Genomic DNA, 25,090 nt, shown 5'->3' with positions numbered 1-25,090 from the left:
AACTTCCATAATTATAGACAATGAGCTGTGGTAATTCCCTCCCTCTCTTTTAAAAAAAGATTTATTTATTAGAGATGGAGAAAGACAGAATGGGCATGACAGGGTCTCTAGCCACTGCAAACAAACTCCAGATACATGCACCATCATTTGCATCTGGCTTATGTGGGACCTGGAGAATCAAACCTGGGTCCTTAGGCTTCACAAGCAAGTACCTTAGTGGCTAAACCATCTCTGCAGCCCACTGTCTCTTTTCTATTTCCCTCTTCTTGCAAATAAATAAATAAATAATAAACATTTTTTTAAACACAAAAAACTAACTCCTATCACCCCCTCCAAAACATTAGCTTCACTGTCTCTGCTCTCCAGACCCATTCCTAGCTGAGTGGGTGACTGTAGCTCTCATCCTGTTACCTTCACAGTGTAGAGCGTATATGGATGAAATCCAGTGCCACTATGCTCTCGAGCAGTAATTGTGCCAGTGATACGGAGATTCTGGATGACAACTGGGCCATCTGGACTGCTCAAGGGCTCAAAGCTGAAGGTGGCTGAGCTGAGAGGACCAGGTGGAGAGGAGGAAAGCGGAACTGCTGGCAGAGTAGGATCAAGGGAACTCACATTGGTGAGATCCTTCTCTAAGCATGAAGGTCGTTGGGGGCAGATCTTTTCAGGTTCCTCCAGCAATGCTGTAAGAGAGATGTTCTCTTCCTTCACTACCTCCTTGTCTGCTTTGTCAATATGAATTTCAGGGCAGGAGCTGAGCATGGAGACCAGCAAGCCCGTCTCTATTTCTGACCCTGAAACCTCCTCACCCTCTGTATTTTCAGACCCCTCACCATCCTTAGGCTCCAGAGACTGGGAATCCTCTAGTGCACACAGAGCATCCTGGATCCTGTCAGAGAGGAAGTTGCCAGGGGTCATGAGCATGATGGTTTCTTTGCCCAGTTCTGACAGTGGAGACTCCAGCTCTGAGTCTTCACATAAGAACAGGGGCCCCCGAATATCTGGCTGTAGAAAATGGGCTGAGTTGTTTCCTGCTTTCCTTTCTTCAAGCATCCCAGGCAAATCTCCCTCTACAGCTTCATGGCCTTCTTCAACTTCTGGAGAGCAGGCTGGTGCACTGCAGTTTAGGAGGACTGGGGCTACTACTGGAGAAGGGGCTCTTCCTACTGGCAAACTCTCTACTTCAACAGTCAAAGGCAGAGATGTGGGTACTGAGGGCTGTTCTGGAACACTAGCTGGACAGAGTGGTTTAGCCACCCGGGTTGCATCACTTCTGGCCTTGGAAAAGATACTGATGAGTGCAAGGTGGATCCAGTCAGGATCTGACAGTTTGCTAATCAGTGGTAAGATTACATTGCAAGTGATGAGTTCAACCACTACATGGCGTCCAGTCCTAGTCTCCAAGTGGGGCTTGGGCACCAGTCCTTGAAGGAACACATTCACAATGCCACGTGTATAGGTGATTTCAGCACTAGGGCTGTGCACAGCAGGGTGTGCAACCGTACACTGGCAATAAGCCTCCCACAGCTGAGAGGCCTGAACTGGACAGTTCTGTTTCCCTGCAGTGGCCTCCTTTGCCCGAATATAGCTCTGCAGGTGACAACCACAGAGGGTCAGGACCCTCTGGGCAAGAGCATGGCTGCTGACTGTGCCCAACCTCCTCCGAAGTTCCTGAACCAACCCTTTCATGGCTGCCTCCATCTCTTCCTCAAAGGCTGGTTCCTGACTCACTGATCGATACCAGGATAACACAAAGTCACGAATAATCATCTGGATGGTGCGGTTGATCTCCTGCTCCAGTTGCCTTTCTGCCTCGGGGCATGGAGGACAGGTGGCCACCGGGATGAAGCGTTCCAGGTGCAGCCGTCCGGAAGCCCCTACAACGGCACTGGAGCCTAGCCATGCCCCCAGCAGCATGAGCAACGCGCACAGAAGGCACAGAAGCCACACGTTGACCAGAAGGTGGATGACCAGAAGCCAGCCAAGCAAGACCCCCACGGCCATCAGCTTCCGGCTACCGCACGGGATACTAAAGATGCAACTGGCCGCGGGGGCACTCTCCTGGGTCGAGGTCGCCGTGTCCGTCCTCATGGCTACAGGGACGAGGTGACTTTGTAGATGACAGTGTTCTACTTCACTCTGGTGTCAGGGGAGAGGGCATGAACTGCCCTGGGACTCCGCCCTACAGACCCCGCAGCGCGGCTTCTCGTCCGGCTCGCGCCGCTCGGGCTGGCCGCTTCCACAGGACACGCGCGCTCGGAGGCCCGCATCGCGGCCCACGATGAGCTTCCGGCGGCAGGCGGCCGCGGCGCGGCTGGCGCAGCACTCAGGAACGCCGCCGAGGCCGCTCGGGACCGCGTGCGCACACTGAGTCCCCCTGGGGTGGATTCACTGGGACTCCGCGGACCGCGTCGGCCGGCCGCCGCCAGGCGCTGGCGGCGGGAACACGGCGCTCCGCAGCGCCACTTGGGTCGGCATTGCCCGAGGCGACCGCTTCCGGGTCACGACCGGCGGAGCGAGCGCTGTCGGGAGAGCCGCCGCTTCGGCCGGCGCCCCCTGCTGGTCAGGAGCCGTGCTGGCGGCTGCGAGGAGCGCTTCCAGTTGTGGCCACCCGGCGCCAGAATGAGTGCTGGCCAAGGCCGTGTCTTCCACCCAACCATCTTTAGCTCTATGAAAGGTAGTCCCTAAGAACCCCTTACTGGTTAGGCAAACTTTCTACAATCCAGTTTATTTTATGAGGCACATGTTTTTAGAGGCTCAATGGATTTTTTTTTAACGTTCTCCCTGCTTCCCCCAGAAACTCCCCCTCCAAACCCGTTTCCAGTTCACAGCCCACCTTATTTGTTCGCATGAATTGTAAAATGTTAAGTGGTAAGGTTATTTGTGATTTGGGGTGGGTTATTAGTGGTAGTGTAGGTAGGTAGATAACAGATTTAGAGGTCATTGAAGGAAGGAGCCCCCTCCTGTTTCCCTGGTTCCATTAGAGAGAGGAAAGCCACTCCTAACAAAGTCTTCTGGTCCACAGTGAGCCTGTCAGTCACTCACCGGCTCAAGAGAACACCGCTCACTTAGAGACGGGTAGTAAGATGGGATGAACAGTTATCCTCTAGTGAAATAATGTACCATCCCCCTTGAAACCCCTCCTTCTGGACACTTGCTCACAGACTCTCAAAGAACCTGCCCGCTTTTCTGAGTTCTGATTCAAAAAGCATAACTCATCCTCCTTTCTTCTCCTTGGATGCTGGCTGGAGAAGTTCATATCTGGTATGTGTGAAGCTTGTCCTGGAAATTTGGGAACTTTTTCTCCTTAAACATTTTTTTTTGTATTTTATTTTTATTTATTTATTTAAGACATAGAGATAGTGAGAGAGGGAGAGAGAGAATGGGTGTGCCAGAGCCTCCAGCCACTGCAAACGAACTCCAGACACATGCACCACCTTGTGCATCTGGTAACCCCCTTTCTCTTTCTTTTTTTGGGGGGGAGGGTACCTTCCACTCTCTCATGGTTTTTTTTTTTTTTTTGGTCTACATTTTTTCTTAATAAAATCTACTTTTACTTTCTCACCTCTTTGTCCCTATCCTTAACTTTTCTTTGGCCGTTGGTGACCATTGAGTTTTCTGGCATCTTAAGCACTTTAGTCAAGCCCATCTGGACAGAGAAAGGTGCTGTTGCTCTCAAAATCTACAACAGTGGTATTATCCAAGGAGTCAACTGTTTTGAGCATTTGCTATGCTCAGTCACTGTAATGGATAGAATGGAGGAACAGAGCCATCCATGTCTTCAGGACCCTTGTGGATAATTGAGGAAATGAGATTGTTGGACATAAATGAATTTTCAATAAAGCAAGTCAGTATTGAATATAGTAAAGTTCAGAATCTTTTTTTGTTTGTTTGTTTTGTTTTGTTTTTCAAGATAGGGTCTCACTCTAGCCGAGGCTGACCTGGAATTCACCATGTAGTCTCAGGGTGGCCTCGAACTCACAGTGATCCACCTACCTCTGCCTCCCAAGTGCTGAGATTAGAGACATGTGCCACCATGGCCGGCAAGTTCAGAATCTTAAAGGAATTCAGGAATGATATTTGTGAATGGCAATAATTAAGTGGACCTCATTGTGAAGGTACTCTATAGGCTGAATGTTGACCTATGAGGATTTGTACCACCTTCACGTCTTGTTCCCCTCTCATCTCAAATTCATAGGAAAGAACAGTAGAGGTCGAGTTGTAGCTTTCAGTAATCCTCTAATACAGTTGGTGTGAAATATGTCCTAGTTTTTCAGGTGTTCTATACAAATGCAATCAGAAAGATTCACTGTCTAACAGTCATATTTACCACGTGGAGAAGTTAATATCTGGTATGTGTGAAGGCAGCTTCGTCTTCTACCATGATCTTTAGGAATTCTGTATGTGATGTAGTACAGGATGGGTATCATTTACATAGAGCTGTTCATGGATGTCCATCTTCAGCATTCTGTGTTTTGTTAGCAGCTTTTTGTACTGATAGCATTTACTACCTAGGTACTTGAAGGAATCTGCAAACAAATTCCAACTAGAAAATCTGTCAACAGGAAGGATATTTAGCTTCTTCCCTCACCTCCATCTCTACTCTTGATGCAATTATTTCTTTTGAATGCAAAGGGAACTATCATTTCCCTGACGACTCACTTCTAAGGGAAATGGTACAACTTAGGATCAAATTGTCTACCAGGCAGAGTAGTCACACATCTAAAATTCAAAAATGCCACTGCAGGTTTCCATGGTGAACTTTACATCATTTATGGCACCTTTCCAATGAAAATGTAACATGAGAAATGGATGTAGCTCTTTTTCTTCTCCCAGATCATTGTGTTGTTCACAGAAATAGTTAAATGACAATAATGCTATGGAGAAATATCCCTGCCACCCAGCTGAAATCTAATGTAGAGAAGTGAATGATGGAGAAACTAGTGCTGCTGCTAAAAACTTCTCCTGGCAGCCTGGGGAGAAAGTTTACTCTGCAGCCCAATGTGGACTGTACAGTGCAGCAAGGAACTGACCTTGTAAGTGGGCACTATGCCATTTGACCAGATGGTCTGGAGTAGCGAGGTAGCCAAGAATGTCTTCCTGATTTTGAGGCAGATTTGATGGACATGGCAATGTACTTGTCATTTGGATGGGTATGAGCTTCTGCCTGGGGGTTTGGGACAGGCCTAGTCTCCAAACAGATTAATCACTGGGAAGAAGTGAGAATAATGGCTGATGTACAGTGGCATATGTATGTGTGTATGTGATGGAGAAAGGCTGGTTGGCTAGCCATACCATTCACCCCCAAGTCCTCTTCTTTTTATTCCACTTAAAGCCTTAAAAGTCACAGTGCTAGAGTATTATAGATAATATGACAAATGAAATTCATCTCAAGGGGTTTTGGTCTAGTTAAAAGAGACACATGTGAGTGAACATGATTTCATATTTAATGTGATGTGTTATGATAGTTGCAACAGAAGTATGCACAGGAAGATGCAAACACAAAATAGGCATGATCAGCTAGGGAACTGGGTAGCTTACAGATATTCACCTTTAAGATTTTTGGAAGGAGAAAAAGATTAAGTATATTACAGGTAAAAGTGGAGTATAGTAAGAACAGGGGCATGGAGAAAGAAGGCCTTTTAGGTAAAAGCAGGCACATGAGAATGTACAGGGACTACTGTGGTGATTTGATTCAAGTGTCCCCCATAAACTTAGGTGTTCTGAATGCTAGGTTCCCAGCTGATGGATATTTGGGAATTAATGCCTCCTGGAGGGAGTGTATTGTTGGGGATGGGCTTATGGATGTTATAGCCAGTCTCGCCATGACAGTGTTTGGCACACCTTCCTGTTGCTGTGGTCCACCTTATGTTGGCCAGGGGGTGATGTCCACCCTCTGCTCATGCCATCGTTTTCCCCTGCCATTGTGGAGCTTCCCCTCAAGCCTGTAGGCTAAAATAAATCTCTTTTTCCCAGAAGCTGCTCTTGGTTGGGTGATTTCTACCAGCAATGCGAACCGGACTGCAACAACTACAAAAAAGTCAGGCAGGAAGCAGTTTATGCCATACCTCAATTTTCTCTTAAAAACAAAAAAGACAAGACAGGTCTAGTATTCTAGATCTGTAATCCTACTTGTTACAGTCAGATTTACATTGATGGAAGAAATCACCCAACCAAGGGCAGCTTGTGGGGGAAAAAAAGTTTTATGTTGGCTTACAGACTTTAGGGGAAGCTCCACAATGGCAGGGAAAAATGGTGGCATGAGCAGAGGGTGGACATCACCCCCTTGCCATCATTAGATGGACAACAGTAACAGGAGAGAGTGTGCCAAACATTGACAAGGGGACACTGGCTATAATATCCATCCATAAGCCCTCCCCCAACAATACACTACCTCCAAGAGGCATTAATTCCCAAATATCCATCAGCTGGGAACCTAACATTCACAACACCTATGTGTATGGGGGACACCTGAATCAAACCACCACACTAGCTAACTGGTGAGCTTAGGCAGGAGGATTGAAAGTACAATGTCTGCCAGGGGTACAGACTGAATTCAATGCCAGCCTGGGTAATTTAGTGAAACCCTGTTCAAAACAACAAAAGAATACAAAAATGCAGGCCTATAGCTTCTTGGAAGAGTGCCCCCTCTAACTCGTTCAAGTCCTTTTGTTCAATCCCTAGCACCATAAACAAAAACAAAACACTAGAAGACAAGGTAACTTACAAAAGTGAAGTTTGGTTCAAGGGCAGGTAAATAAAGAGGTGATGATATGGAGTTGTTGCTTTGAGAACAGAAGGGGAGTTCATGATGGTCACTTAAGATAAAGAGAGGGACTGGTGAGCTAGCTGAGACTGCCAGTCATGCATTTATAGCTGCAGCAATATATTCGGTTGAGTTGTTTGTTACCAAGATGGTTAGTAACATCCATGTAGCAGAGAAGCAAACAGAATGTTGGTCTGTTGCCATATTTGGACTTTCAGAGTAGATAAAGAGAAATGATAAGTTTTAAGGTCTTTGACTTCTTAAAAACTGACATGTTGAAAGTAAAATTCATGCTGTCGAGTACCTAGGAAAGGAAATGAAAGCAGAAGACAGATAATGAACTGTGAGATCAGGGTTAGGTATAGTAGGAGAAAGAAAGTGTGAAAGTGAGCCAGACAAAGGCTATGGTTAGAGAATGGTCTATTGGAGTTCCCTATTACTGTCCTGCTAAATTGCTACCAACCTAGTGGCTTGCAACAGTGCAAATTCATTTTCTCAGTTCAAAATGAGTTGCCAGAGCAGTGTTTCTCCTGGAAGCCAGAAGACAGCACGTTTTCCACTCCTCTCCAGCACACACTGTTGGCAGTCCCAATCCTTTGAAGGTCTTGTGCAAGGGGCTGCCACAGCTGTGAATTCTTAAGTGCAATGACCATGTCATGTACAGAAGATTGCATTTCATGCACGACTTCCCATTGTCTGCCTCTTAAGTTCTCCCCACCCTCTCTTCCACATGTTCCTTGAGACTTGGAGGGTCTAACATGGAATTCCCATGTAAAGCAGAGCATTCAACACTCCTTTATTCTTAGTACTTTGAGCAAGCATGCATCTCTGCAATAACTGCCACCCACTGCACAAAAAAGCTTCTCTGACCAAAGCAGTGAAATGCACTATTCTATGGTAATAAACAAAAAGTTTAGAAGATAGTTTGACAGGAACAACATGTCCATTTAGCAAAACAGCAATAGTAGCTAGGGCCTATGGCCTGCCCTGCAATAGGCTTTTGACCAGGTATTCAGTACCAAGCATAAATTTCCTCCTTTGGATTGTGATTCAAACACAATCAGAATGTGATTGCTTGTCTCGCTAGCAGTCATGCCATTATTACACCATTGAGTACTATTTTTCTGTAGAATCAGTAGTAGTGTAGAAGGAAGGGTCCACAGCTGAATAAGACTGTGGACACAAGCATGCAATGCTATGCATGCCCACAAGGGGCGCACACATATGGAATTTGTTCACAGTGGCTGAAAGGCCCTGGCATGCTCTCTCTCTCTCTCTCTCTCTCTCTCTCTCTCTCTCTCTCTCTCAAAATAATTTTATAAACTTTGTTTTTTTGAGGTAGGGTCTCATCTAGCCAGGCTAACCTGGAACTCTGTAGCTATAGGCTGGACTCAAACTCACAGTGATTCTCCTACTCTGTCTCTTAAGTGTTGAGATTAAAGGCATGGACCACCATACCTGGCCACATTTATTTTCAAGGGGAGAGCTTGAGAGAGAGAGACAGAGGGAGAGAGAAAGTGAGAGAGTGAACCAGGGCCTCTAGCTGCTGCAAATGAACTTCTGAGGCATGCACCACTTTGTGCATCTGGCTTTCCATGTGTACTAGAAAATCAAACTTGGGTCTCAGCCTTTTTAGGAAAGCACCCTAACCACTGAGAAATGTCTCCAGCCTCCATAACATTTTAAGTTTTTTTTCTTCATAGATAATGTTCTTCATGTTTCAAATAAAACCAATGAATTGAACAATGGGTACAGAGGAAAGGTTCCTATACTACAAGTCTGTGTTGACCCACTAGCAGTCAGAAATGAGCTGTCAGAGGAAGCTAGTACCTGATAATAATTATAAAATGGAACAGAAGATAGTAAATCACAAAATATATGATTGGCTGACATTTGTTCTGGACACGTTTTCATAATAAATAGTAGATTTACAATTGCCTAAATCTTTCTTACTCTTTGCTGGCTTTCCCCAATCACATGGACTCAAGATATGATTTTAGACCCTTAAAGAGCAACAAACTAGGCATTTATTCCAGAGCAGAGAGAAAACTTAAATGTATCATCATGAGTTAGTAAAACTGTGTTATTAAGTTTGAAATGATGTAACAGTGGAGTTACATATAACCATGACTCATTTTCATAGCATCCATACATGGTTTTACCAGATTGTCACATGCTTTTCAAAGACTTGTACTTTAGTATTATAAAGCACATCTAAGGAAAACTTTCCCCATGGTCCAGGGGTGAGTGTCTCTCTTTAGCCTCATTAACTCATTGACTCGTTAAAGGAGTAGTGGGGAAGAGAGGTAAAAGAAAAACCAGTTCTTCAACAATGCAAAGTGATGTTATCTTGAGTTACACTCGTCTGTCTGATACATAGTATCTTCTCTAAGACAATCTGACAGCTTAAAGAATGACATGGTTGACAGATATTTATAAAGATATTTCTAGGCGGAGCTGAATTTAAATCATTCTTCAAAGAATACATTTTGTCCCCTTTATTATAATTACTCATCTGAAGTACAAAAATTAATTCATTACTTTTACTGTATGACTATGAAATATGAATCCTATTGCCTCCATTAAAGAACCAATAATTATTTTTAAACCATTAAGGTAATTAAAATCATTTGGAAAAGGAATTAACAATTGAGAATTTTTGTATTTATGACTAATCCATTATAAACAAAGCCAATCTGAACACAATTCCAAAAAACATACAGTCATGCCAAAAACAGATAAGGCAGTACAAGGTCCTCTCAGGCTATGCTATACCAAACGGATGAAAAGCCAAACTGGTTTTATACTATGGGTATTTACAAATAAATAAAATCGTATCCTTTTTTTTCCCCCTGTATTTATGCTTAAAATACCTTACACAAATAGCAAAATGTTCATTTCCTTCTCTTCAATAGGACAATTTTGTAGAAAAAGACTAAAAAAAGTTCATAATCAATTCCCAAGTTTCAAGCTTGTTTTTTTCTACTTTTTTCAATTTCCTGATATAGTTGATCTAAGGAGGACAGTCTTCCATAGAGTAAGCACACCAATCTACAAATGTCTTGAGAGACTCTGCAATGTTACATATATCCCATGTTGCTTTTGGTTTTCCATCTCTTCTTTGCTTCAAACTCCCATGCCAGTTTCTTCTTTTTTCGAGCAGCCTGTGAGTTTTCAGCCTCCTTTTTGGCTTTAGCAAACTTGTGGCAGGCAATTGCTTTGGCAATTTTCACACCAAGCTCTCAAGTCGCCAGCTGGTTGCTGAGTTCTTCTGCTTTCTCAACATTACACTCATCCACAGCTTGGTCTATACTTTTTTCAAGCCCTGACTTGTCAACTTTTTTCTGTTTAGCAGGGGGTTCAAATCTATCATTAGCTCCAAAATACTGAGTAAGCTCCTTCCACTGGGTTTCATTTGAGGGCTTTTCCCCTTGAGAATCTTTTTCATTCTTCAATTTATCTTTTCTGGAGCGTTTCCTTTTTTTCCCTCTGAATCTTGGCATTGAGGTTTTCTGTTCAGAATGCTTTTTATGTAATTCTTGAAATTTATTCCACATTTCTAAGGGGATTCCAGAAGGACACTTTTCATATGCATTTGTACTGGTCTCTGTTTCAGCTTTTAGCCCATCTACTGGGATTTCTGGATTCTTACTGGTCCCAGCCTCTTCACCTTCTTGTAAATGAAGTTCTGAGTTCCCCAAGGTGGCTTCATCTTCAGAATTCAACTCAACATCACTTTCACTTAGGCCAGGAGGCAGTAGGCCACTCCACATCTTGTCTTCGGTAAGGAAGCAGGCGTGCGGCAACCATCTTAGAGCCCCACCAACCCATTTTAAGTTTTTATTAAGCCTCCTCCTACCCTTTCCTCTCCTCTGTCCCCTCCTTTGATCCCACTTAGACCATTTCATCCCCATTATTCTGTCCCTTCTACTTAACATATCTACTGAATCCTCTCCACAAACCATCCCCTTTCTTTTCTCCCTTAAAGTCTCTTTCTTGCTTCCTGGCCTCTACTACTGACTTTTTCTACAACTCACATATGAATCTAAACATTTGAAGCTAGGACCTACATATGACAGAGAACATGTGGCATTTGACTTTCATTCATTTCCCTGAAAATTTTATTTTTCTTTCCAGCTGAATAAAACTCCATTGTGTAAATATCCTACATCTTCATTATCTAATCATCAGCTGATGGGCATATAGGCTGGTTCCATTTACTAGCCATTGTGAATAGAGTAGCAATAAACATGGGTGAGCAATTATCGCTCAGGGCAGAGTCCTTAGGGTATATGCTAATGAGCAATAAGATCTTAATCACAAGGTGTCTCTTCTGTGCTTGGCATTCTTGGTTTCTCTTCATTTTCTTTTATTTTTTAATAAATTTTTTATAAAAACTTTTATTTATTTGAGAGCGAGAGACAGAAAGAGGCAGATATATATATATATATAGAGAGAGAGAGAGAATGGACATGCCAGGGCCCCCTGTCACTGCAAACGAACTCCAGATGCATGCGCCACATTGTGCATCTGGCTTACATGGGTTCTGGGGAAGCAAGCCTCGAAGCGGGGTCCTTAGGCTTCACAGGCAAGCGCTTAACCACTAAGACATCTCTCCAGCCCTGTCTTTATTTTCTTAGAAGGACTCCAGACATATAGAGATGCACGTTCATGACCTTGTTTACCTTTAATTATTCTCCTTAATTCCTCATCTCCAAGTACAGTCTCATTCTGAGGTATGCTATGTTTCACCATATGAGTTTTGAGGGGACATAGTTTGGTCCATAGCAGCCCTTTTTCATTTGTGGGTTATGTGGATAATTATGTTTGAATCATCAGGATACTGAAAAGGAGACTGGTAACTGTGATGATTTTTAATGTTTCTTTTCATTGCACATAGACATGGAACTGCAAGTTAAAGAGGTCTATGATTAGCCAAATGGAATTTCTTTAAATGAAGCATGATGACAGAAATGTTAAAAAATAATAGATTGCTTAATAGCCAACTATACATACCTACTGAGAGAATTATTGATCTGGCACACTTATTTAAATAAATCACTTAGCTTGCAGCATATAGAGCCAAAGGAAAAATAAATGAAGGAAAAATTAAGAGAAATGGGAGGATAGAATAAAGTGTCCAATATAATCAAGGAGTCCATGGATAGGTAATAGAATTTTTAAAAATTGTGATGAAACTGTAAAGCCTTCATTTCTAGAAGCATTAGTAATTTAAGTAGATCAACAAATCCCAAAGTGGCCTGTTTAAAATTCAATCAATTTCATCAATCAAATCCATCAATTTAAGATCTGAAATGAAAAAGAAATATAATAAACAATATTAAGTCTGAAACAGTATACATAATTATGAATATAGAAGAGATTAAAGATAAAACTTCTTGATAGGAAATTTAAACTCAATGATAAGGTGGAAAATATTAGAAAATATAAATTCCAAAACAATCTTAAGAATAATTAGTATATCTGAATATATCTACATCTATTATAAAATGAAATCACCTTTTGAAAATTACAGCAAAGAAAATACAAAATCAGTTTATCAATCAAACCTCTCAAAATAATTTCCAACAGAATAGATGATTCTAAATTTGTATAATCTTGTAGAATTCTCTAAGAGAATAAACAGAAGGTATTCTGCAATGCATGAATATCAACACAACACAAGAAAGAAATAGAGAAAATACATAGATCACTGTCTCTCATGATTTATATGAAGAATTATCTTCAAGTATTAGCTGACCCAATTCAGTGTTGTATTTATGGAAAAAGATGCTGTGAGGGTGATTTAATATTAAAAATTTTATAAGCATCAGCCACAACATTCAAGCAGGTAATACTTACATTATCACAGCAGATGCAATAAAGGCATATAATGTTGTTCAGTATCAACTCATGATTTCAGGTAAAAATAGAGAAATCTCAGAAGAAATTTTTTTAAGAGAGTATTTCCTCATCTTAAAATATCATTTGAATGAGAAGCATTAAAGGCACCTTTCCCATTCAATTGTTTTTACATTTAAATATTTTAACAGCTTTGTTGAAGCACAAAATTGACATGAGATAAATTGTGACTACTTAAAATGTGCCATTTGATAAGTTTTGACACAGGCTGGCAAGCACACACAGTCATTAAACCAAAATCACAATAAAGCTACAGATCCATCATCTTGATCCACTTTCTGTCAGTTTAGATTAGTCAGTACTTTTCAGAAGTTTATATAAACGGAGTCACAAATAATGCATTTTCTTTGCATTTGACTTCTCTTAGTCAGTGTACATTTTTTTGGGAATTATTCATGTTGCTTAATCAATAAATAGTTTCTTCCTTTTGCATAGCTGAATAGTGTTCCATTTTTGAGATATATGATAATGTATGCATCTTTCACCTGTTGATGGACATTAGACTGCTTTCTGTTTGTGCTATTACAAATAAGTCTGATATAACTATGAAGATACAAGTCTTTGTATTGAGCTATCATTTTCAGAAAAATACTGCTAAAATGTTCATGTTGTATGGTAGTGTACATTAAGCTTTATGAGAGTCCTCTAAACATTTTTCTAAAGAGATTATGCAACTTTATATTCCCAATAAGAATGTGAAAGACTTCCAGAATTACCCTTTGTTTTCTTTTCATTGAATAGTCTTTTGTCTTAAATATTCTAATTGGCATATAGTCCAAAATTGTGATTTACTGTATTTTCCCACTGAGTAACAATGTTGATCATTACAGTGTGCCTATTTGAGATTGGTGTTTGTGTAAATAATTCAGATGATATGTTTTAAAATATTTGCTCAGGTTCATTGGATTATTTGTTTTATTGTTGGATTTTTTAAAAAAATCTTTAAAATATTTTATTCATTATATATATATGTATATATATATGTGTGTATATATACATATATATATATATATATATATTATATATGTATGTATATATATGGAGAGAGAGAGAGAGAGAGCAAGAGGAAGAGCCACAGAGAGAGAGAGAGAGAGAGAGAGAGAATGGGCACGCCAATGTGCTGCAAACAAACTCCAAATGTATCCGCCACTGTGTATTTGGCTTTATGTGGGTTCTGGGTAATAAACCTGGTCATTTGGCTTTGCAGGCCAGTGCCTCAAACACTGAGCCATCTCTCCAATCCAAGGCTAACTTTTTTTTTCCAGGTAGGGTCTTGCTGTAGCCCAGGCTGACCTAGAATTCACAATGTAGTCCCAGGGTGGCCTCGAACACACAACTTTCCTCCCACCTCTGCCTCCCAAGTGCTGGGATTAAAGGTGTGCACCACCACTCTCGGCCAGGCTTTTTTTTGTTTATGAAACACAATGCCTTTATTGATCTCTTACAATCAAATGCTGCTAGCTAGTGTTACTCTCACACGTCATTTAAAATACAGGACACCTCCATAGTTTCAAATGATTCATCATATAACACACAGAGTTAGAACTAATATGCACCCTGATTAATTATGTAAACTGGTAATATTAAAAAATACATAACTAATAATTTGGCTCCTTTCTTCATAAAATGGAATTTTTTTAAATATTTCTCCTGATAGTCTTGAGGTTATCATTATGTTAAGAGTAGTGCAAAGTGTAACACATGTAGTTTCTAGAAAGGTCTCTGACACACCTTTGTTTCAACAAACAAATTGTGCATAGCACAGTCAATGCATGATAGAAAACATGTTCGAGTCCCAGGCACCTGAGTCCTTAGGCTTCACAGGCGAGCGCCTTAACACCTAGGCGATCTCTCCAGCCCAAGATTTGGACTTTTTCCACCTTTGACTGAGGGTCCAGGTCATTGCAGCTAGGTACCTGGGCTGAGAAGCCTTTTCCCAGTGTCACTAAGTTGGCCCTTCACTCCATTTATGTGTTGTTTACAATTGAGGGTGGTGGGGCCACATTCATGAGTGTTGGGAAGACAGAGAAGTCTCCTGCACTTAACCTGTTGTTGAAGGGGACACACAGTTTGCAATGTACAATGATGGCTCAATACAGAAACTCTACCCAGTAGAATTTGTCCTTCACCATGGTCCTTACACAGTGTCCCAGAAAGGGGCTGTGATGCTGTCCCTGTGCCTTTTTGTATGTGCTTGGGTATCATGCAAAAACCATCTGTACCCTGAGGATGGGTTTTCTCTTCCTCCCTCAAGTGATTGGAGGAAACTCCATCTGAGGCCACTGGGGCAGACTGGGAAGCAGAAAGTGATTTAGTAGGAGGGGGACTAGAGGGGCTTAACCTACTTAATGCAGTTTACTTTTGTCTTCAGGGTCTGTTTGGTCCAATATTGGATACTCCATTTTCTGTAATACTGCTGTATTCATACCTTTCAGGAGCAGGTAATTCCCAGTTAGTGGGGAGCTCAAAATAAGACCCAGTTCAAACCGAAAGCTGTTTCTTTGTTGCTGCTGGTGGTGGTGAGGAAACAGCCATAATGTATTAACTTAGGGTAAGCATTTACCCATATAAAAATAGCTCACCCTGAGCTGAGGATACAATGTGAGCTGAGAGGAATCATCAGAGCCTTTCACCTTGGCCTTCCTTAGATGGCACCCAGTTCTGCTCCCTAGGCCTCCTTCTCAGTTTCCAAATCTCCAGGAAAAATCCGATGCCCAAGGGCCAACTGAAGAGTGGCTCTGAGGGAGAGTAAGAGTCCCTCTCTTCATGACATATGGGGTGTTGTAGCTGAGTTCCCACCACTGTGATAAGGTTTGTATAAACAGACGTATGCCTCTTGAAAAGTTGATATCTACATTAGCGTTTCTAAGCCAAGTATTCTGGATCTTACTGAGGGAGTCTGATGGATACATCCTGTGTTTTTCTAGCTAACTAAAACTGATGGGTAGTGGGCTGCAGGGTTGGCTGTGTTGCAGCACTTCCTGTAGTACTCTGAATGTATGACCAGTCTTGCTTGAGGAGTCATATGGAGATAAATGTGTGTCTTTTGGGCTGGAGAGATGGCTTAGCGGTTAAGCGCTTGCCTGTGAAGCCTAAGGACCCCAGTTCAAGGCTCGATTTCCCCAGGACCCGTGTCTGGAGTTCATTTGCAGTGACTGGAAGCCCTGGCGCACCCATTCTCTCTTTCTCTCCTTCTTTGTCTGTCTGTCACTCTCAAAACAACAACAACAACAACAAAAAAAAAAACTGTGTCTTTTTTTGTTTTTTGTTTTTGGTTTTTCGAAGTAGGGTCTCACTCTAGCTCAGGCTAACCTAGAATTCACTATGTAGTCTCAGGGTAGCCTCGAACTTATAGTGATCCTCCTACCTCTGCCTCCCGAGTGCTGGGATTAAAGGCGTGCACCACCACGTCCAGCAAATCTGTGTCTTTTTGAAAGTATTTTAATTTTATTTATGAGAAAGAGACAGAGAGTGGGGGTGTGGAGGGAGGGAATGGGCATGCCAGAGACTCCATCCATTGCAAATGAATTCCAGATGCATGCACCACCATGTGCATATGGCTTACATGGGTCCTGGGGAATTGAACCTGGGTCCTTAGATTTCACATGCAAGTACCTTAACTGCTAAACCATCTGTCCAGCCCAAAGCTTTTTCTTAAGAGGAGAGTAGCTGTCTGCATAGTATGGAGGGGATTTGTTCTAAATCCAAGGGTCTATAACTATGATTTACCTGGAAAGGCCAGCCAGGGGATCTGAATGACACCTTAACTTACCACTGATTCTTTAACAACCATATCATCTAATGAATCATTTAGTACAAGTGGCACAGCAGGTTGGACATCGGTACATCAGTTCAAATCTGTTGCAGTGCCTTCTCAAGAGCTGGCTAAAAAAAAAAAAAAAAGCAGATGTCTAAGGATTCTGTAAATAGGTTGGAGTAACACACAAAAATGAGAAACATGTTTTCTTCTAAATTAAAGAAGGGCCACAAATCATTGTGCCCAGAATAACTAGGGCTATCTTGGCATGTGCCACTACACTAGATTGTAGAAGGCACTTCAATTTTTTGGTCAATGTTTTTCTTTTACCATCTGCTGTGCAGTATAGAGTAGTTACCACTTGCTGCCCACTATGTTCAGTCAAATTAATATCATAATATTATCAATATCATCAGTATAATTGATCTGTGTATGTCAAGTGTAAATGAATATGACCAAAATCCTATGGACAGAATTATGAGATAGGACATGAGAATTGGTATACTAATGAAACAAGACAGGTAAGTTATATTATCAATTGAAAGCAACTGACAGCTATTGGTCTTTAGTCACAAGTATGGAGAGAAAAGTATTTCCAGCTCAATAGCTACATGCCAGGTGGCAGGATATGTGTCAATTCTTCCAGCTATGAAATCACATCTGGAACAGCAGGTGCGATTGGAATCACCACCTGTTTAAGTCTATGATATTTCATTGCATTTTCGAGAGCCATCTGCTTTCAACTTTATAATAAGAGAGCTGAGTGGAAATGTGGTGGACATAGCCACCTTTCCAACTTTCAAGTCTTGACATGGCATCCATCCCTGAAATCCCTCCAGGAATGTGATATTGCTTTTGGTTTCCAATTTTCTAAGTATAAGCAGTGCCAGGGATTTCATTTGGCCTTCCTGTCATAATCAGTTCTCACTTCACTGGTGAGTAAACCAATGAGGGAATTCTATAGTGGTTGAGCATGTCTACTTTAATTATACATTCCAGATTGGGGAAAATACCCACAGCATGGCCCCTCTAAGATGTACCTGAGCTACACCTTCATTGACTACTTGATCTTCATAAATCTCTACTGTGGCTGGTAGACCAAAAACCAAGTTGAGTCTTCTAGAATTAGTGATAGATCAAAATCAGTGTTCAATAGTCCTAAAGATGTCCAATTATTTGCTTTCCCCCAGAGCACAGTCACCTTTGTAACTTCATCAGGGAATTGGTTAAGGGGCTCTGACTCTGTTTTGATGGCTCAAATTAGACTGCACTTGAAAAAGAACTCCCAGTTTTACTTAGTAGACTGCCCATCTATTTCTTCTTTTAAGGACAATGATTTTGTCTTTTTGAGTCTGGCTTGTTTTATTTAACATGATAATGTCCAGCTTTGTCTTTTTTCCAGAAAATGTCATAATTTAATTCTTTATGGCTGAATAAAATCTCCACTCTGTATATATGCACCTTTAAATAACCCTAGTAAGCTAATTTATTTCACCAAACTTGACATGTTGGAATTTTTCTTTTATCAGTGTTCATCTTTCTTATTTGGAATGAATACAGTTTTCCTTTTTCTTTCTATATATTTTTAAAATTTATTTTCATTTATTTATTATAGACAGAGAGAGAGGAAGATGGAGATAGATTGAGTGAGAATTGGAGCGCCAGGGCCTCTAGCCACTGCAAATGAACTCCAGACGCATGTGTCACCATGTGCATCTGGCTAATGTGGGTCCTGGAGAATCAAATCTGAGTCCTGAGGCTTAGCAGGGAAGTGCCTTAACTGCTAAGTCATCTCTCCAGGCCACTATTTTCTTTTATAGCTCCACAAGAAGGGCACACTACAGCTAATGATTTTTGTATGTTAAGTTTGAATTCTACTACTTTGCTACAAGTACTTATCAGCTCCAAAAGTTTCTGGTGGAGTCTAGAGATTTTAGATATAGGATCACATAGTTTATAAATATCAATCATTTGAGTTCATTTATTCCTAATTGTATCTCTCTTATTTCTTTCTTTTGAGTCATTGCTCTTCCTGAGACTGAGTGGGGAGAATGAACACTCTTATCTTTTTTTTTTTTTTTACTATTATTAGTTATGTTCACAGTATGTATAGAGCCATGTTGGTACCATTGTTGGCCTCCTCCCTGTCCCAACATGTGGCTCTAACAATATTTTTCCCCCTCTTCTGTGAAGTTCCCTGAACCATATTGGGTTTGTTTTAGCTCTATTTCAGTGATGAGGTCTTGGGAGCCTCTGTGTCTCTGGATATCTGCTTTGGTAGGAGTTGAGTGTTCTCTGTGCCTATCTCCTTCACCCTTGTGCTGGTCCAGATTCACCAAGAACACAGCACACTTGCTCATTTCCCCAGTTATTCTATAGTTTCAGCTGGGGCCCCAGTGAGGTGTGATTCTGTCCTCAGGATCTGCATCCATCTGAAAAAGAGAAGCAAATTCTACAATGGAGAGTGAAGTCAGCACCAGATAAATGGGATAACCCTTATTATTTTAGAGAAAATTTAATAGGTATAGGCCCTCCTATAGCCCACAGTTGCTTGATAATGGAGAGCAGGCTTGTTTTTTGGATATGGTTCTGACTTGTTTCCCAGAACCAGCTATGGGTTCCATTCCACTGAGTGAATCCATTAGCCAAATCAAGTGCAGTTGGTTACCCATCATGGCTGTGTGTCATTATTGTACTTGGGTGAGCATTTTATCATGTTGTTTGCTGCTGAGTAGCTTAGACCATGAATTGTTTGGACAGATGTTGGTCATTTCCCCCCCCCCAATTGCTCATGTATCCCCTTCTGGCACTAGACAAGCTAACTGTCTGGGGACTGACTCTCTTCCAGATCCCAGCCAGGTCACTCCATGTTCTGTAGCAACAGCATATGGTATCTTCAGCAGTAGGGTCTAACCACTAACCTTTGGTGGGCCATCAATTACTCTGACAGAAGTCTGTATTCTTTTGGGAAACTTTGTAGGTCTCCCTGATCATTATGGATGTTGATTGCAGGCTAGTATTGGGAGTTATAGGCCAGCACCAAGGAAATGAAGGAAGAAAAAGATAGGTAATATAAAAGAGAAAGAGAGAAGAGGGGGAGAGAGAAAGTGAGAGAGAAAGAGAGAGAGAGAGAAACAGGAGAAAATTAAAATTAGACTTCATCATACCCCCTCCAGGACCCTGTGTGGTTCAAGTGGTCCCTCTAAGGACCTGATGAAGACTCAACCATTTAGTCTGTCTTTTAAAATATAGAATTTTAGGGCTGGAGAGATGGCTTAGCGGTTAAGAGCTTGCCTGTGAAGCCTAAGGACCCCGGTTCGAGGCTCGATTCCCCAGGTCCCACGTTAGCCAGATGCACAAGGGGGCGCACGCGTCTGGAGTTCATTTGCAGAGGCTGGAAGCCCTGGCGCGCCCATTCTCTCTCTCCCTCTATCTGTCTTTCTCTCTATGTCTGTCGCTCTCAAATAAATAAATAAAAAATGAACAAAAAAATTTAAAAAAATATAGAATTTTAGGCTGGCCGTGGTGGCACATGCCTTTAAACCCAGCACTCAGGTGGCAGAGTTAGGAGGATTGCCGTGAGTTCAAAGCAACCCTGAGACTCCATAGTGAATTCCAGGTCATCCTTGGCTAGAGTGAGACCCTACCTCGAAAAACCTAAAAATAAAAAATCAAATATAGAATTTTATGGTACCATTGCCATTTGGGTCCAGTTTTGTGTCCCTCCCCCATCCTCTTCTCCCCTCCCACCCCACCCTCCCTATTGTCTGACTCTTGAGATGCCTATTAGATATGTCAGCATCTCAGGCAGATTCAGGTTAGGAGCCACAGATGAGTGAGACCTTGTGAATATTGTCTTTCTGTGATTGGGTGAGTTTGCTGAGAATGATCTGCTCCAAGTTTGACCATTTTTCTTCAAATTTCATTGTGTCATTTTTCCTTACTGCTGTGTAGAATTCTATTGTGTAGATATACCACATCTTAGTTATCCATTCATCTAATGATGGACATCTGGTTGATTCCAGCTCTTAGCTATTATGAATTGAGCAGCTATAAACATGGTTGATCAAATCTCTCTGAACTGAGGGATGGAGCTTTTAGGGTAAATGTCCAGTAAGGGAATAACTGGGTCTGTTGATAACTCTATAGTCAACCTTTATAGGAATCTTCATATTGCCTTCCATAGTGGTTGTACCATCTTACATTCCCACCAACAGTGGTTGAGGGTTCCTATTTCTCCACATCCTCACCAGCACTTGTTTTCATTTTACTTTTAATGTTTATTATCCTTACTGAGGTAAGGTGGAATCTCATAATATTTGCCAGTTATACAACTAACAAAGGCATAATTTCTAGAATCTGCAAAAAACTCAAAAACCTTAACAATAAAAAATCAAACAAGGGCTGGAGAGATGGCTTAGCGGTTAAACGCTTGCCTGTGAAGCCTAAGGACCCCGGTTCGAGGCTCAGTTCCCCAGGTCCCACGTTAGCCAGATGCACAAGGGGGCGCACGCGTCTGGAGTTCGTTTGCAGAGACTGGAAGCCCTGGCACGCCCATTCTCTCTCTCTCCCTCTATCTGTCCTTCTCTCTGTGTCTGTCACTCTCAAATAAATAAATAAAAATTAAAAAAAAAAAGATTAAAAAAAAAATCAAACAAGGCTGGAGAGATGGCTGAGCAGTTAAGCACTTGCCTGTGAAGCCTAAGGGCCTTGGTTTGAGGCTAAATTCCCCAGGACCCACATAAGCCAGATGCACAAGGTGGCACAATCATCTAGAGTTCATTTGCTGTGGCTGGAGACCCTGGCAGGCCCATTCTCTCTCTCATATGAATAAATTTTAAAAAATTGAATCCCTGTGAGGAGGAGGCATGGCTAGAAGTAGAGTTTTAACCCAACATCACAGTTGGCTCTCATCCTGCAATTGTCCTCACCCCTTTCTTCCCCCTGTCAGGTCCAGAACTTGCGTCTTCGGAGTCTGTCAAGGAACCACCTGCACCACCTGTCAATATCACCCTGTACTATGAGTCCCTGTGCGGAGCTTGTCATTACTTCCTAGTCCGAGATCTCTTCCCCACATGGCTGATGGTCATGGAGACTCTCAATGTTACCCTGGTGTCCTATGGAAACACTCAGGAACAAAATGTCAGCGGTACATGGGAATTTTCATGTCAGCACAGTGAGCTGGAGTGCAAGCTGAACAAGGTGGAGGCCTGCGTGTTGGACAAGAACGTGGCCTTCCTAACCATTGTGTGCATGGAGGAGTTGGATGAGATGGAAAAGAATCTGAAGCCATGCCTGGAGCTGTATGCCCCACAGGTGTCACCAGAAAGCATCACGGAGTGTGCACTGGGGGAACGCGGCACACAGCTCCTGCACATCAATGCTGAGCTCACCAATGCCCTGCAGCCGCCCCATGAGTATGTGCCCTGGGTCCTTGTCAATGGGAAACCTCTGAAAGACACCAGCTAGCTCTTGAGCCTCGCCTGCCAGTTGTAACAGGGCAAGAGGAAGCCAGATGTCTGCTCCTCCATGGCTGAACCCCCAGGGAGGTCTGCTTCAAGTGATAACCAGCATTCCAAGAGGGAGTTGAGACAGAAACAGCAAGAGCCCAGCTGTCCGCTTTATCTGATCTGCAGCCCTCAGATAACTGGAAAGCTTTTATGCATCCCACAAAACTCATAGCCAAAATTCCACCCCCAACCAAGAGCCTTGCTTCACTAAAAATGTGCTGAATGTAAATTCATTGGCACATGTATCTAGACTTTGTTTATAGCAGTTGGAGACCTTGGTGCACCCATTCTTTCTCTCTTTCTTTCTCTCTCTCTGCTTGCAACATATATATATATATTACACACATACACACACATGTACATACATACATATATATTTTTAATGTCCTTGAGCCAGGTGTGGTGGCACACACTTTTAATACCAGCATTTGGGAGGCAGAATATTGCTGTGAGTTTGAGGCCACCCTGAGGCTACACAGTGAATTGTAGGTCCCCGGTCAACCTGGGCTAGAGAGAAACCCTATCTCAAAAGACGAAAAACAGAAAAAAAAAAAACAAAAACAAAAACAAAAACAGAAAAGCCTTTATCAGCCTGAGGTAACAGAGTGAATTCAAGGTCAGCTTGGGCAACAGTGAGACCCTGCTAAAATAAATAAATAAATGTCCTGAATATTCATAACCATGCAGTTCCTGATACTACCTAACCAAGACTTTCATTAATAGGAAGAAAATATATCAAAATAAAAGAGAGGTGCATGACTTTAATCCCAGCAAACCGAAGGCAGAAGAAGGGGGATCACTGTGAGTTCGAGACCACCCTGAGACTACTTAGTGAAATCCAGGTCAGCATGAGCTAGAGAGAGACCCTACCTCAAAAAATGGCAGGGGCTGGAGATGGCTTAGTGTTTAAGGCACTTGCCTGCAAAGCCAAAGGACCTTGGTTTGATTGCCCAGGACTCACATAAGCCAGTTGCACAAGGTGGCACATGCATCTGGAGTTGGTTTACAGTGGCTAGAAGCCCTGGTGCGCTCATTCTCTCTCAGCCTCTTTCCCTCTCTCAAACAAATAAAAATATTTTAAAAAATTAAAATGAACTAATCGGAAAAAAAAAAAATTAAGCTGGCTTGGTGGCACATGCCTTTAATCCCAGCACTTGGGAGGCACAGGTAGGAGGATCACTGTGAGTTTGAGGCCACCCTGAGACTCCATAGTGAATTCCAGGTCAGCCTGGGCTAGAGTGAGACCCTACCTAGAAGAACCCCCCCCCCCAAAAAAAAAAATCAAACAACCCACTCACAAAATGGGGCAGAGAACTGAAAAGAGTTCATATCTTGTTCTTGATTTGAGAAGAATAACTTTCAGTTTTTCCTCATTTAGATTAATGTTGACCATAGGTTTGCCATTTATAACCTTGTTATGTGTAGGTATGTTCTTTCTATTCTGCATTTCTTGTCGGCTTTTTTTTTTTTTTTTTATCATTAAGGGATGTTAAACTTTGCCAATCTCCCTTTCTACATCTTATGGTATGATCATATGATTTATATCCCTAAATCTATTTATGCACTGATTTTAATATTATTGATTTATTTACATACATTGACCATTTTTGTATCTCTGAAATGAAGCCAACCTGATCATATATTGAATAATTTCTTTTTCATTTTTAAACACACATCTTTATTGAAAAAATAGACTCCTACTAATTCCATATTTTCAGAAATAAATTTACAGTTCTATTTTTAAAAAAAGTGGGGATGGAAAACTGTTGCCAAAAACAAAGTATCTCTCAGCATCTATGACCTTGGAATTATATCCAAGCAATAAATTAACTTACTTATTTATAAAAATAATATCAAGTACTGTCTTATATTAGAGCTGCCGCAGACCTAATCTCAACTGTGTAGCTTATTTTCTTTCTTACCTGGGGTAAAACTATGTGAAAGAATGTATCATTAAATTAGGGGAACTTTGCTAAAAACCAATAGAAAAAAATCTTAAAAATAAAAAACCCTTCACTTATAAAACACTAGTTAAGGCCTTTGAATGAGAAATCTTTAATGTTTGAGACATCAGCCCTTTCCTAATAATCCCCATTCACCCACTCACCCTAAACTGAACATGCAAAAAATTCTGAAGTGAAAAGTAGTTTGAGTTTACTAATATATGAAATTATATGTAAAAATCATAATGTATGTACTCAAAAGTAGAATTACTTGTGCTAATTTTAGCATGTTATTAATATAAATATAATATGTCTAATCATGTTTGGTACTCAGCCTTCTAATCACTGCCAAATAAGGAAAATTTAGGCTTCAATTGGTGTTAAAGCAGATTTCTGTAACTGGTACCTTTTAAAAACACATGTTAAAAATATGTCATTTTTTTTTAAATTATTTATTTATTTATTTGAGAGCGACAGACACAGAGAGAAAGACAGATAGAGGGAGAGAGAGAGAATGGGTGCGCCAGGGCTTCCAGCCTCTGCAAACGAACTCCAGACGCGTGTGCCCCCTTGTGCATCTGGCTAACGTGGGACCTGGGGAACCAAGCCTCGAACCGGGGTCCTTAGGCTTCACAGGCAAGCTCTTAACCGCTAAGCCATCTCTCCAGCCCAAAAATATGTCATTTTTTAAAACAAAAGAAAACAAACACTTGTAGGTCCAAAGATTTACACCCCCTTTCTGAATGAAAGAGTATAAGAAAAACACCTTACAGGTTATGAGAACCAGAAGGAGCTAAAAATAGACCTCAGACATTTTTTTAATCTTTGAATCTAGTATTTAGGTATTTCAAGAGTTAATTACAAAAAAAAAGGAAAAAAAATCTTTGAGCCAAAGCAATTTGAGATGTGCATACCTATCTTGCTGTATCAAACATTTGAACTGCCAGCTGAATGAACTGTAGTCAGTTCTTAACTATCAGCAAAAAAGGAGTAAAAGCATGTTTTCATTATTAACCAAGAACCAAAACTTATTCTTTCAAGTAGTTTAACCTACTAAATGTGTCTATTATAAGAAATTATAAGATTGTCTTTCTTAGAAAGTAATCTTCCTTCTTTTTCGTTCCTGAACTATTTCATACCCACAAGTCATTGGTAATTGCTGGTAAGTTAGCTGTAACTAAACACCTCTTTT

General features: G+C 41.4%; 1 protein-coding gene and 2 pseudogenes across 3 annotated transcripts in view; 1 reads left to right on the top strand and 2 right to left on the bottom strand.

Annotated features, from left to right (window-relative positions):
* The window catches only part of Snx19 (sorting nexin 19), a 41,132-nt gene extending 38,890 nt beyond the window's left edge, over positions 1-2,242 (bottom strand). For 2 of the 3 annotated variants that reach the window (XM_045145560.1, XM_004665458.3), the window contains exon 1: positions 412-2,242. In XM_045145560.1, the coding sequence (XP_045001495.1) occupies positions 412-2,091 (1,680 nt within the window). In that variant the 5' untranslated portion in view covers positions 2,092-2,242. The remainder of the gene's footprint in view (positions 1-411) is intronic. The other variant, XM_045145559.1, reaches the window with a different exon arrangement.
* A 7,564-nt stretch (positions 2,243-9,806) lies between these two features.
* Positions 9,807-10,552, bottom strand: LOC101609406 (annotated as a pseudogene).
* A 4,211-nt stretch (positions 10,553-14,763) lies between these two features.
* Positions 14,764-22,009, top strand: LOC101595466 (annotated as a pseudogene).
* Positions 22,010-25,090: the final 3,081 nt, after the last annotated feature.

The sequence above is a fragment of the Jaculus jaculus genome, chromosome 3 (genome assembly GCF_020740685.1).
Source record: "Jaculus jaculus isolate mJacJac1 chromosome 3, mJacJac1.mat.Y.cur, whole genome shotgun sequence".
NCBI lineage: Eukaryota > Metazoa > Chordata > Mammalia > Rodentia > Dipodidae > Jaculus > Jaculus jaculus.
Note: the sequence above shows the minus strand (reverse complement) of the source record. Positions and strands in the feature narration are given on the sequence as shown.